Source organism: Ctenocephalides felis, unplaced genomic scaffold (assembly GCF_003426905.1).
Source record: "Ctenocephalides felis isolate EL2017-DRISC unplaced genomic scaffold, ASM342690v1 CF-g0.4_SCAFFOLD_03571, whole genome shotgun sequence".
Lineage (NCBI taxonomy): Eukaryota > Metazoa > Arthropoda > Insecta > Siphonaptera > Pulicidae > Ctenocephalides > Ctenocephalides felis.
In genome coordinates this window covers 64,795,541-64,807,777 of record NW_020539725.1, presented here as the reverse complement: position 1 = coordinate 64,807,777, position 12,237 = coordinate 64,795,541, and the positions used below count along the sequence as shown (strand labels likewise).

The window sequence follows — 12,237 nt, the reverse complement described above, 5'->3', positions numbered from 1 at the left end:
ACCTTTCAAGAAAAGTTTGACTACATAAAGAATTGTTTTCTATTTTTTTTTGAGGCTGAACTTTATTCACAATAATGACAACTTGTAACTTATTTTTTAGTTTAAGTTTAGTATTTTTTTTCTAACTTTTGTATTTCTATTTTCCGCACGCAATTTTTTTTACTAATGAAAATTTTGACACAGATTTTCTATCTTCACATTTCTGCACTGGTGATTGGTTTCTTCTGCACTACTTCATAAATTATTTTTACTATTTGTAAATTTATGTGATACTTGCTATGATATAAAATTTATTTTAATGACAAAAATGAAGTAATAAATTCTATAATATTCGTTCACACAGTGGATTATGTTAAACAACGCCTAAACAAATATTGTTTTTGCAACTTCACTTCATCCTGTAACAATTGTGTTTGAAGAACTTCATGGAATTAAAATTAACATACATTCATTGACTGCTTGTATTTTTTAACTTTTTCGCTGGCGATATGATCTCATTGTTTCAAGAGCTGTAATATCTGTCTTTCCTTAAAAATATTCCATTTTAATAACTTCAAACATCTATAGAAACGTTTAGTATACGGCACAAATATTTAATTTGTTTTAATATTTTCAAGGAACAGGGTAAAATATTCTTCTGATTCAGGCATTTTTCATTAAATCAAGATTTGTGCATATATTTATTATATAATTTGTAACTTCTAAAATACTCGATGTATGTGAATTGTGTCTTTGAGGAATTTGTTCAAAATTGAATAATCTGTATTATTGTCTAATATCATAATTCTATACAGCAAGTCGGTATACTTTAAATTATCACTTAAATATAGATTTTATTTTAATAGTGAATTGAAAATTCATGTCGGTGCATTTATTTATTTTATCTCTTGTAACTTTTAAACTACTTGATTTATGTAATAGATGTCTTAAAGTAATTTGTTTAAAATTGAACACTCTATAATGTTGTCTAATAACATAACGCTCTACAGCAACTCTATATACCTTTAAATCACATCAAAAAACAGACTGCAAATAAATAATGAATATGAGGAGAATATTAATGTGCATTTATTTATTGTATCTCTTGTAACTTTAAAAATATTTGATTTATGTAAATGATATATAAGAGAAATTTGTTTAAAATTAAACAATCCATAATGTTTTCTAATATCATAATGCTGTACATCAACTCGGTATACTTTAAAATTGCCCCTAAATACAGACTGCAGAAGAATTCTATATTGGAGTTTTATGCATTTGTTTGTATCATGCATTATGTGCATGTTTATTCAATCTTTTGTAACTTCTAAAATATTCGATTTATATAAATGATGTATCAGAGAAATTTCTTTATAATTAAATGGCCTATAATGTTGTCTGATATCATAATGCTCTACAACAACTCAGTATGCTAGAATGTAACTTGCCGACTCTATGCCGATTTCCTTGTTGATATCGGTACGCATCGACGACGACTAATCACAATCGTCGCGTATAGAAATGATATCATCGAGAGCGAATGAAGTACAGTTCGAGCGTAACGCCATTTCCGTTGCATTTGTACGGATTTACAATCTAGTCACGCCTAAAAAGTTTTACTTCAAAAATGAAAATGTAATATTTATTTAGGCATCGTGATAATTTTTGTATTTTAATACTGAACACCTAAATTTTAAACAATTAAGCTAAACTCGAGTATTGTCTGTTCCGAGCAATTTTAATTAATTAATTTTAAACATTCTAATTGTTTTTTTTTGTTTAATTGTATTTTGATACTAAACACCTAAATTTTGTATTATAGCAAGGCGACTGAAACTCTTCTTGAAACTTCATGAAATTTTATACAAGAGGCTTTATTTAATAATTTTAGCTCCATCATTTTCAGTAAATTTTCTAATTATAAACTGTACCTAGATTTTAACACATATTTAATTTCAAATTTAAAGTTGTTTCTAGTTTAAAAAAATTCTTTGGAACGACTTTATTAGTAATCATTTCATTAGCTGGAAAATTTTTATAAGCATTGGAATCTTATAAAAATTCATGCAAGTTTCACTTTCCCAGCTACTTCTATTACTATTACTATTACTATTATATTACCATCTAACATTTATCTTCTTTCTATTACCATTATCACCACAAAATCATCATCATCATCAAAATTTTCAAAATCGTGATAAAACGGAGTAGTTCTGTGGCCGCCCGCAGGTCGCTACCCGCACTACTCGTCCTGCTCCAGGCCTGGTTCGAGTCTCGGGAGATCAGTTGCAGGAGCAGAACAAAGAGGTCAGGCCAACGGTTATGCGAGCGAACCCGAACCTGCTCTCGGTTACGATTCGGATTATTACGAGGACAGAGGCGGAGCAGGGTTCAGGAGCAGCAGTCGGACTGATAGTAGATATGAACAGAGTAAGGGATAAAGTAGTATTAAGTAGTGTAAAGTAGTGTAAACTTTCTGATAGGTGTAATGAAATTTTCAGTTGTTTATTTCTCAGTAAATAAAGTTCCAACTTTTCTTAAACACGTTTACAATATGTTCGCGCCGATCAAAGCAGGCGGTTATGCGAATAGAAAACAAAAAATCATCAAATAGATAATTATAAAAAATCAAAGTCAATTCAATCAATACATAATCAAAACATATTAAATTTGTTATAAATACTATTATAACTTATAAAATAAATATATACAGTTATTCAATTAAGTGTTTTACATATGGTCCTTCGAAAAGTAAATTCAAATTCAATCAAAACAAGATCCTAAAAATCACAATATATGTGATTACATTAATTGTAGTGCAAAGACATGTACTTGTATGTCCTATAAGCGGTCAACTTTTTAAAAACTCAAATGTTTTTCCCCAAAAATATTTTTCCAAGAGTTTTTACCCAATATTTTTCCCCAAAATCTTTTTCCCAAAAATTGAAAAATTACAGTACATGGTTTTTTCCCCAAATTTTCTTTCTCCCGTAGCATCTGTTACAAAAAACACAAGTTTATTATTCCAGTTAAATGACAAAATTTATTACACTTTACTAGAGATGTTTTGTAGATTGTTCACTTTCTTTTTTGTAATTTCAAAATTATTTCTAATAGTTTTTTCTAATGGCTTTCAAATTTGTGAAATTTAAATTTAAACTTATAACATCACAGAAATTACTCTTAAGGCGATTTTGACTTCATCATATTCATTCAAGTTTTGATGAATTTTTAAACTTAAACTACTTGTCAAAGGTTTTCGTGATATATCAGTTAGTGCTTTAGGACCATATATTCTTTCTAATCGATTTTTTAATTGTTAATTACGAAGAAATGTTAGATCTTTACCAAAAACTAATCAAACCAAGAAAAAATTTTGAATTTCTAAAAACGATTCAGGGTCGTGGGTTAAAATGTGGACAAATAATTTTCACTTTTCTGTTATTAACAAAGAAACGGCTTGGCTGATCGTCGCACAAAACTGATAAACGCTAGTCCTTGTCGAATTAAATCAAATGGCTTTTAAATTTTTGAATTTCGACGAAAAGTTAAGTTTCAAAAAAAAAATCTGAAAACGTCGATGGAAAGTTCACACACGCACCAATCGATTTAGAATGATTTTGAAAATAATAGCTTCTCTATCTATTTTTTTATTATTTTCAGGTGTTTATAAAAATCAGCCTGGCAGGATCGAAGACTACACACCAGGTTGCAGTTCTTTGGCAGAACGAGAAACAAAACAGGTAAATATTCTAAATTTTATCTTGTCGGAAATAATCAGCAAATATTATTAAAAATAGTTTTGTGATTCGACCTAACGTTGTTTTTACTCACGAAAAAATAAAACTTACTCATATAAGCATTTCCATCTTTTTTCATTACAACATTGAATTCATTACAAGCACTTATTGAACTAACATCAAAAATATATAATTATATTGACTTTTAATAACAATATTAAACTGAAACTTAATATATAAATTATTAGTTTTCACATAAATCAGTAAATTTTTAAAAATAAAAAAAAATGGAAAGTCTTTGATTTTTTCGCCCGTTTTTATTTTTACCAAAATAAACCGAAAACGTTTCAGAATGTTTTAAAATAATTAAATAAGATATTTGTTATGTTATTTAGTGTAATAAAATTATTATGTAATTTTTATCTAAACCTATGTCTTTTCTCTTTTAGTGGTGGGATGAAGTAATGGACATATTTGACGGGGTACGAAATTTTTTTATATATTTTTAAATACTTCATATACTATTTCCAAATTATTGAGTTATGCTATTATATATGGTGACGGTTATGCTTAAATTTGAAAAAGGAAATTAAATATTTTAAAAATAAAGTAAAATTTTAAAAGTAAAGTAAAATTATAACGAAACGAGTTTTTAAACAGACTAATATTATTTAATCTAAACGAAAAATATCAGGACAAATAAATTCAACATTATAAATAAATTAAAAAATGTTTAGCCAGTCATTTCGATATATCCACTATTCAGAAAATAATTACAATTACCATTAATATTTTAGCATACTTTTAATAAAAAGGCAGAACGGCATACTTGTCAAATAAATATAAATAAATATAAGAACAATTAATTAAACAAATAGAGAGAAATTCATTTAATTCAACATTTATACAGTTTCAATCAGAACACAAAATTCCAACGATAATATTATTAGTTTAATAATTTTTTGAAAATTATGAGCATGTTTATTACAAAAAGGACCCTACTGACAATCAAACTGAGTTTCGAGTAGAAAATTGTTGAATAAATCACAGCTTTAAGAAGGACTCTACTAACGAGCAAACTCATACAAAAAGAATTATTAGACAGTTATGACCAAAACTCATAATTTTCAAACTACATGAAATTTTTTTTCTAATATTTCCATAACAGTTCGTATCAATTGACGTTGAGTTCTGGGACACCCTGTACAATGACAGCTTAAAAGTTTTTTTTTTTTAATTTTTTGATTAAACAAATTAATCGTTCAAACTTGCTATCACGTAGTTAAGGAAATTTGTAACAGGAAATTTTGTGAAAACTCATAATTTTCGAACTACCTGAGATAATTTTTTTTCCAACGTTTCCATGATAGTTGGTACCAATTGACGTTGAGTTCTGGGACACCCTGTACAATGACAGTAACCAAGTTTTTTTTAGAATTCTTCAAACAAAATAATTATTGGAACATGCTTTCAAGTAGTTAAAGAAATGTGCAACAGGAAATTTTGTGAACATTTATAATTTTTAAACTACGTGAGATATTTTTTTTTCTAATATTTTCATGACAGTTTGTATCAAATGACGTTGAGTTCTGGGAAACCCCGTACAATGAGAGTATACAAGTTTTTCTAACATTTTTTGATTAAAGAAAATAATTGTTCGAACTTGCTGTCAACTAGTTAAGGAAGTTTGTTACAGGAAATTTTGTGAAAACTCATAATTTTCAAACTACCCGACATAATTTTTTTTTCTAATATTTCCATGACAATTGGTACCAATTGACGTTGAGTTCTGGGACACCCTGTGCAATGACAGCTTACTAGTTTAGACTTTTTGCTGACAAATATCTCGTTCTGCCTTTACCACATATACTATTATATTTTTTTCAATTTCTAATTCAATTTTTCATTTTATTTTTTCGTCTCCTCTCATGTTGCCGTACTGTACTGGTGAATGCTTCCTATGGTGTTGGAATTCCCTGTATATCGATGGATGTGTGCATAATCAAAAAAAAAAAAAATGAATCCAAAAAATCCATAATTTTTTACATAAACCAAACTAAATGTGGGCTCTTTTTATTATAAATTATTTCATAATAATAATAATAATATGCACGTTTTCCTGCATGCTTGCTTGCACTTGAAATTGAAATATATTTTTCGAATTTTAAAAATCGTGAACCGAAATTTGTGACCTATTTTTTTTTTCAAACGTGTTTTTGATATATACGATATTTTTGTTTTTTTTTTGTTAAATTTTGTGGTGTTTTGAATTTGAAAATAATTTTTGTTACAAACTTTTTACAATAAATTGATACTCAACATGTTGGTCTACTTCATCACTTTGTATTCTGTCTCTTTTTTTTAATTGTTTATAAACTCAAATTTGGTTGAATTAACAAATTGTTTAAAATTAACATTTGGTCACAAAAATAAAAAAATACCTTATTGTACCAAATTAAATTAAATTTTGTGGACTTGATAATAATTATTTTATTTAAATTATAATGAATTTTGTAAAACCTATTTTTATTATTTTGTTATGTTTGGTCTGGTTTACAAAATCTGGTTTACAAAATGCAATTTTTCTACCAAATTTCTTTTTTACATTTTGCACGCTTTTGTCAAACCACAAAATGCATTATTATAAACTGCACATATAAAAATTTATTTATAATATTTTTTAAATTTTTTGCTAACTATTTTTTCATATATAAAAATTTTAGTGGTTAGATGATAATGATGCAAAACCGCATATAAATGCAATGCTATCCAGGACAAAACATATACCAGTAAGATACTACATATTTTAGGGAATGCAATACCGGTATACCGTCTAAACAACCGGTATTTGCCCTGGAAATACCGGTATTTTCGGTATTAAAACATAAACCTTTCTTGATACATATCACACACGAATATAAATATAATATAAATATAAATTTCATAGTAATTAAAAACAGATGTCTCTTTAGGTCATTCTGTTGTATAAACATGTGTCTAAATATTATCACAACTGAAAGATGTTTAATTCTCTTAATGTAAAAATACTATGATATTATGATATTATGTTGGATATAGTTCTGTTAATTAATTATCAAAAAAACACATTTTGTTGTTTAGTTGCGTATACATTAGTACAGTATATTTTTATATTTCATTTCTAGGTTTTTACTTTTTTTATTTATATTCGGTTTTTTTATATTCGTACGAGCAAGTTCCAAGTATGTTTACATTCTTAAATATCATACCGGTTTTAGGAGTGAAAATACCAAAATACCAGTTTTAAGAGAGAATATACCGAAATATCGTTGCAGATTCTTTTGATCGGTATTGCATTTCCCAGTTAGTAGTAGGGTTCGTTATAGCATGTTTTTTTACTATTTTTCACTTTTTCACTTTTTAGATTTTTTTTACATTTAGCTTATGTATATAGCTTAGAAAATTAATTACTAAATAATTGGAAATTTCAATTGTATGAATTATATTTGCAGCATCTCGAACAGCAGAAATATGCGACGACAAGCAATTCTAAATCGTATGGACATTTATCAAGGTGAGATAAAAAACTATTTTATGTTAAAAATAAATGTTGAAAAAAGTACAGAAAATAAATTGATACCATGCTCATTACATCTACACGTATTAATATTATATGAAAACCGAACCTTTTATATAAAAATTACATTTGAATTAAATTATTTTCTATATATTTAGATAAAAAATATATATTTCAGTGACGTTGATGTGTTTATCTTTTATTTACTAATATTTATATCTAATAGTTCCAAATATTTTTAATACCAATATTATACAAGATTTATGTTCAATACATCTTTTCGTGAGTGAAAGTATGAGCATGTCTTCCATTTAATTTAAGTTTTTCTGAATTTTTTGGACATGATATATATCTCAACTATTTTGTTGAAGAATAAAAATCAATAATTCAAACATAAATTCAATGTGTATTAAATGATATAAATTAACAATTTACTGTTTTTTGAACACCATAACGTAACTGTTTCTTTGTGGAATTAAAATCAGCATTGATTTTTTAGTCGAAATCATACTGAATCAGGTTCAGCAAGTTCTTTGTAATTATTACAAGTATTTTTGTTACCAGTAAACTTCAAAATGAGACTTTTCACCTAGATTTTTTTATTCTGGCATATTCTTCTCTAGATCTGAAGAATTTCCCAGATGGGAAAGTCCTTTTGTTGTTTTTGTTATGAGTACCAGCTCCTAGGTTTTTCTTAGCTCCAAATCAAAAGATCTTCCATAATGAGAAGTTCTTTTGTTGTCGTTATTTTTATTAGTACCACCTACTGCGTTTTTCTTAGGTTCAAATCTAAATATTTTTCCAACTGGGAAGTCCTTTTATAGTCACTATTATTAGTACCAAATTTAAAGACTCTCCCAGATGAGAATCTTTTTATAGTCTTTATTATTATTGATATCAGCTGCTTCGACTTTCTTAGTTTCAAATCTAAAGATTTTTACCAGGAAAATTCTTTTATTATGTGTATCATTATAAGTACCAGCTGCTAGGTCCAAATCTAAAAAATCTTTTAAAATGGGAAGTCCTTACATTATTTCCATTATTATTGATACCAGCTACTTCGACTTCTTTAGTTCCTAAAAATTCTCTTAGAAGGGGAAGTCCTATTTTGTCTTTACTTTTATTGATATCAGCTGCTTCAATTTCCTGAGATCCAAATCTAAAGACTTTCTCAGATGAGAAGTCCTTTTATCGTTTTTGTTATTTTTAGTAAAAACTGGTGAGTTTTCTTTAGCTCGAACTCTAAGATTTTTTTTAACTGGAAAATATAAAGATTCCCCTAAATGAAAAGCCCTTTTGTTGTCTTTATTATTATTAATATCAGCTGCTGGGTTTTCCTTGGGTCCAAATCTAAGTACTCTCCAAAAAGGACCTTTTATTGTTTTTATTATCCTTAGTACCAACTGGTGCATCTTAGTCAGCTCTTCTCCTCACAAATAAAAGTTCTTTTGTTGTCTTCAATATTATTGATACCAGTTGCTGCTTATTTCTTAACTATTCTGTTTCAACAAAAAAAATATCTAGGAGTCTCTAGATTCGTGCCCAATCATGGGTACCAATCAGACGAAATTACATTGACGTAGGTTTATACAAATATGTTCACCAGTACATATAAATTTTTATCCAGACCTTCTAACTCCAAATCTGAATGTTCTCAAAATGTGAAGTCCTCATATTGTCTTTATTATTATTAGTACCAGTTGTTGGATATTTCTTAGTGCTTTTTTGTATTAACAAAAAATTCTTTAGAAGAGTCTTTAGATTGTGCTCAGATAAGTCAAAATTACAGCAAAGTAGATTCATTGTGCTCTTCTTTATTCTTACAAACGTTTTAGTTACCAGTACAGTCTTCAAAATTAGTTATCTCTAAATTTTTTATCTAGACCTTCATCAAATCTGAAGGTTCTGCGAAATGGGAAGTTCTTATATTGTCTTTCATATTATTAGTACCAGCTGTTGGATCTTTCTTAGTTCTTTTTTGTCTTGGCATAAAATCGATTTAGGAGAGTCTTTAGATTTGTGTCTAAATCTACAAAATTACATTAAAGTCGTATGCTTTTCTTTATTCTTACAAACATCTTAGTTACCAGCATAGTCTTCCAATATAGTTATCTTTAAATTTTCTATCTAGACTTCTAGAAGTCTTATTATTAGTACCAGGTGATTGGCGTTTTCCTTGGTTTTTCTTCTCTGTTTCAGCAAATAATCCATTTGGGAGAGTCTTTAAATTTAAAGCCTTTTAATGGTTGCATTTACTCTGAAGAAGGTTAATACCTATGAAAACCAGTTTTATTTATATTTTCTTTAAACTTCTCATCCAAACCTTTCAATTCCCGCATGTCCTTCTTCAAATTTGAAAACTCTCCTAAATGTGAAGTCTCTTTAGTGTCTTTATAATAATAATTTACCAGCAACTGGGTTTTTTAGCATTTTCTCTGTCTCAGCATAAAACTCATTAGACAAAATTTTAAGGTTTGGAGCCAAACTTTGGTTTGGCATTTACACAGAAGTAGGCTTACCAAGTTTTTCCTTATTTGTACAAGCCTCTTTATTACCAGTACAATCAGTTTTCTTAATATTTTTCCTAAACTTCTCATCCAAAACCAAAAACGCTCCCAAATGTGAAGTCTTTTTATTGTCGTTATAATAATAATTTACCAGCAGCTGGGTTTTCCTTAGCATTTTCTCTGTTTTAGCATGAAAATCATTTTGCATAATTTTTAGATGTGGAGCCAAACTTTGGTTTGGCATTTCCACAGAAGTAGGTTTACCAAGTTCTTCCTCATTTGTACAAGTCTCTTTATTACCAGTACAATCAGTTTTCTCAATATTTTTCTTAAACTTCTCATCCAAAACTAAAAATGCTCCCAAATGTGAAGTCTTTTTAGTGTCTTTATAATAATAATTTACTAGCAGCTGGCATTTCCTTAGCATCTTTTCTGTTTTAGCATAAAAATCATTTTGCAGAGTCTTTATATTTGGAGCCAAACTTTGGTTTGGCATTTACACAGAAGTAGGCTTACCAGGTTCTTCCTCATTCTTACAAGCCTTCTTGTTACCAGTACAATCAGTTTCCTTAATATTTTTCTTAAACTTTTCATCCAAAACCAAAAACGCTCCCAAATGTGAAGTCTTTTTAGTGTCTTTATAATAATAATTTACCAGCAGCTGGGTTTTCCTTAGCATCTTTTCTGTCTCAGCATAAATCTCATTAGACAAAATTTTTAGATTTGAAGCCAAACTTTGGTTTGGCATTTACACTGAAGTAGGTTTACCAAGTTCTTCCTCATTCGTACAAGCCTCCTTGTTACCAGTACAATCTTCAAAACCAGTTTTCTTAATATTCTCCTTAAATTTCTCATCCAAACCTTTCAACTCCGGCCTGTCCTTCTCCAAATCCAAAGACTCTCCCAGATGTGAAGTCCTTTTATTATCCTTATTATTATTAGTACCAGATGCTGCGTCCTCCTTAGCCCTTCGGCTCTGTCTCAGCATAAACCCCAATTCACTATCAGGCAGATCCATCAATTTTTCGATACAAGTATTGAGATAAGAGTATTTGCCTACAAAATAGCCTACGGTGATGGCTATAAGAACTTTGGGTGTAGGGCCCCAGATTTTATTAGGTTTTAGGTACCCATTTCTCACGGCTTTGTAGGTTAGGAAACTAAGCATCGTGGATAAGGGTAGACTTCGGAAATAGAAGCTCTCGTAGTCACATTCCATCAAAACTCGGATTTCATCTTCGTTGAATTCATAATTTATGCCTTTGGTGAAAACTTTTTCCATCTGGTTCCTGTCGCTGTTTGGAGCAAACGACCAAATGTATCCTCCGGGGAAGAAGGACTTCATGTTTTGCACGAAGTGGTAAAAGTTTCTCATTTTGGATTAAATGTTCATTTTCAAGGTTTTTGGTGGTAATAGTTTTCTGGGTGTCTAGTTTATTTTATCATATTTTGTGAACAGGAGATTTGGAATAAGTTATTGGTGTTTACATTTTGAATTTTGGTAATAACGATTTTTTTGGAAATTTTATATTAGAAAAATGACACATGTCAAATTTTGTTTTTAATATAGGGAGCCATTATATTGGATTTTGTAAAATAAATTTTTGGGCTTGCAACTAGCAACTATCAATAATTACCCAATTGCAATTTATGATATAAAAATTATTTGTAACTAGTGATGTATGGCATCGTGCCTTAAGGCAAATTGCTGGAACTTCCCGTACCGTAATGAAATATTCGAGATATTTTAAACGTTTTCAAATATATTATTACAACAAATACTGTAGTAACTTTCATTATTTTTGCTCTCTTATTGTTATATCTGAGCTAATCAAATGTAAATCATTAATTAATTTATCTCCAACATTAACAAACGTCATTTCATTTAGAATTCAATTAAAAAAAATAGTTGCCTAATTTGCACAAAATTGAAAAAGGGCGCCCGTATAGTCACAGTCTAAACGCATTTGCAAATTATTCTGTGAGACATTTTTACTTATACTGTGCTTACTTGGCGGCATTTTCACATTTTTCAATAGTTTTCACAAATTGGAAAAGTTCTCCAGTACATAAACAGTCTAAACGCACTTGGGTAAACATTTGAACCAGAGTGCGCTCTACTGTGCTTAGCCTGGATAATTTTTTGAATTTTTAATCCAAAATTACAAAATATTTTATGGAAAATAAATAAATATATAATAATTTTTTATTCTCAAAAGCAATTGTTTTGTCAATACAAGCAGAAAGTTTTTTAGATCATTGAAATCGGACGCTTAGTTCACTCAAAAACTGCCATTTTTGCACATTTAGCTCGATATCTCCAAACGGATGTACCTCCTTTGCCAAAAACTACTCATCATTTCTCCCCATCATTACAAATAGAATGCTTTTTAGATCATTGAAATCGATACTCCGTTCTCTCATAAACTCGATTTGTACTTTCTGCACTCTTTGC

The 12,237-nt window shown here is 28.8% G+C and overlaps 1 protein-coding gene across 1 annotated transcript in view; it reads left to right on the top strand.

The window, feature by feature from the left end:
* The window catches only part of LOC113386500, a 70,929-nt gene that overhangs the window by 1,642 nt on the left and 57,050 nt on the right, over positions 1-12,237 (top strand). Inside the window, exons 4-7 of the mRNA XM_026624280.1 lie at positions 2,191-2,409; positions 3,643-3,722; positions 4,169-4,201; positions 7,211-7,272. Of these exons, the coding sequence (XP_026480065.1) occupies positions 2,191-2,409; positions 3,643-3,722; positions 4,169-4,201; positions 7,211-7,272 (394 nt within the window). The remainder of the gene's footprint in view (positions 1-2,190; positions 2,410-3,642; positions 3,723-4,168; positions 4,202-7,210; positions 7,273-12,237) is intronic.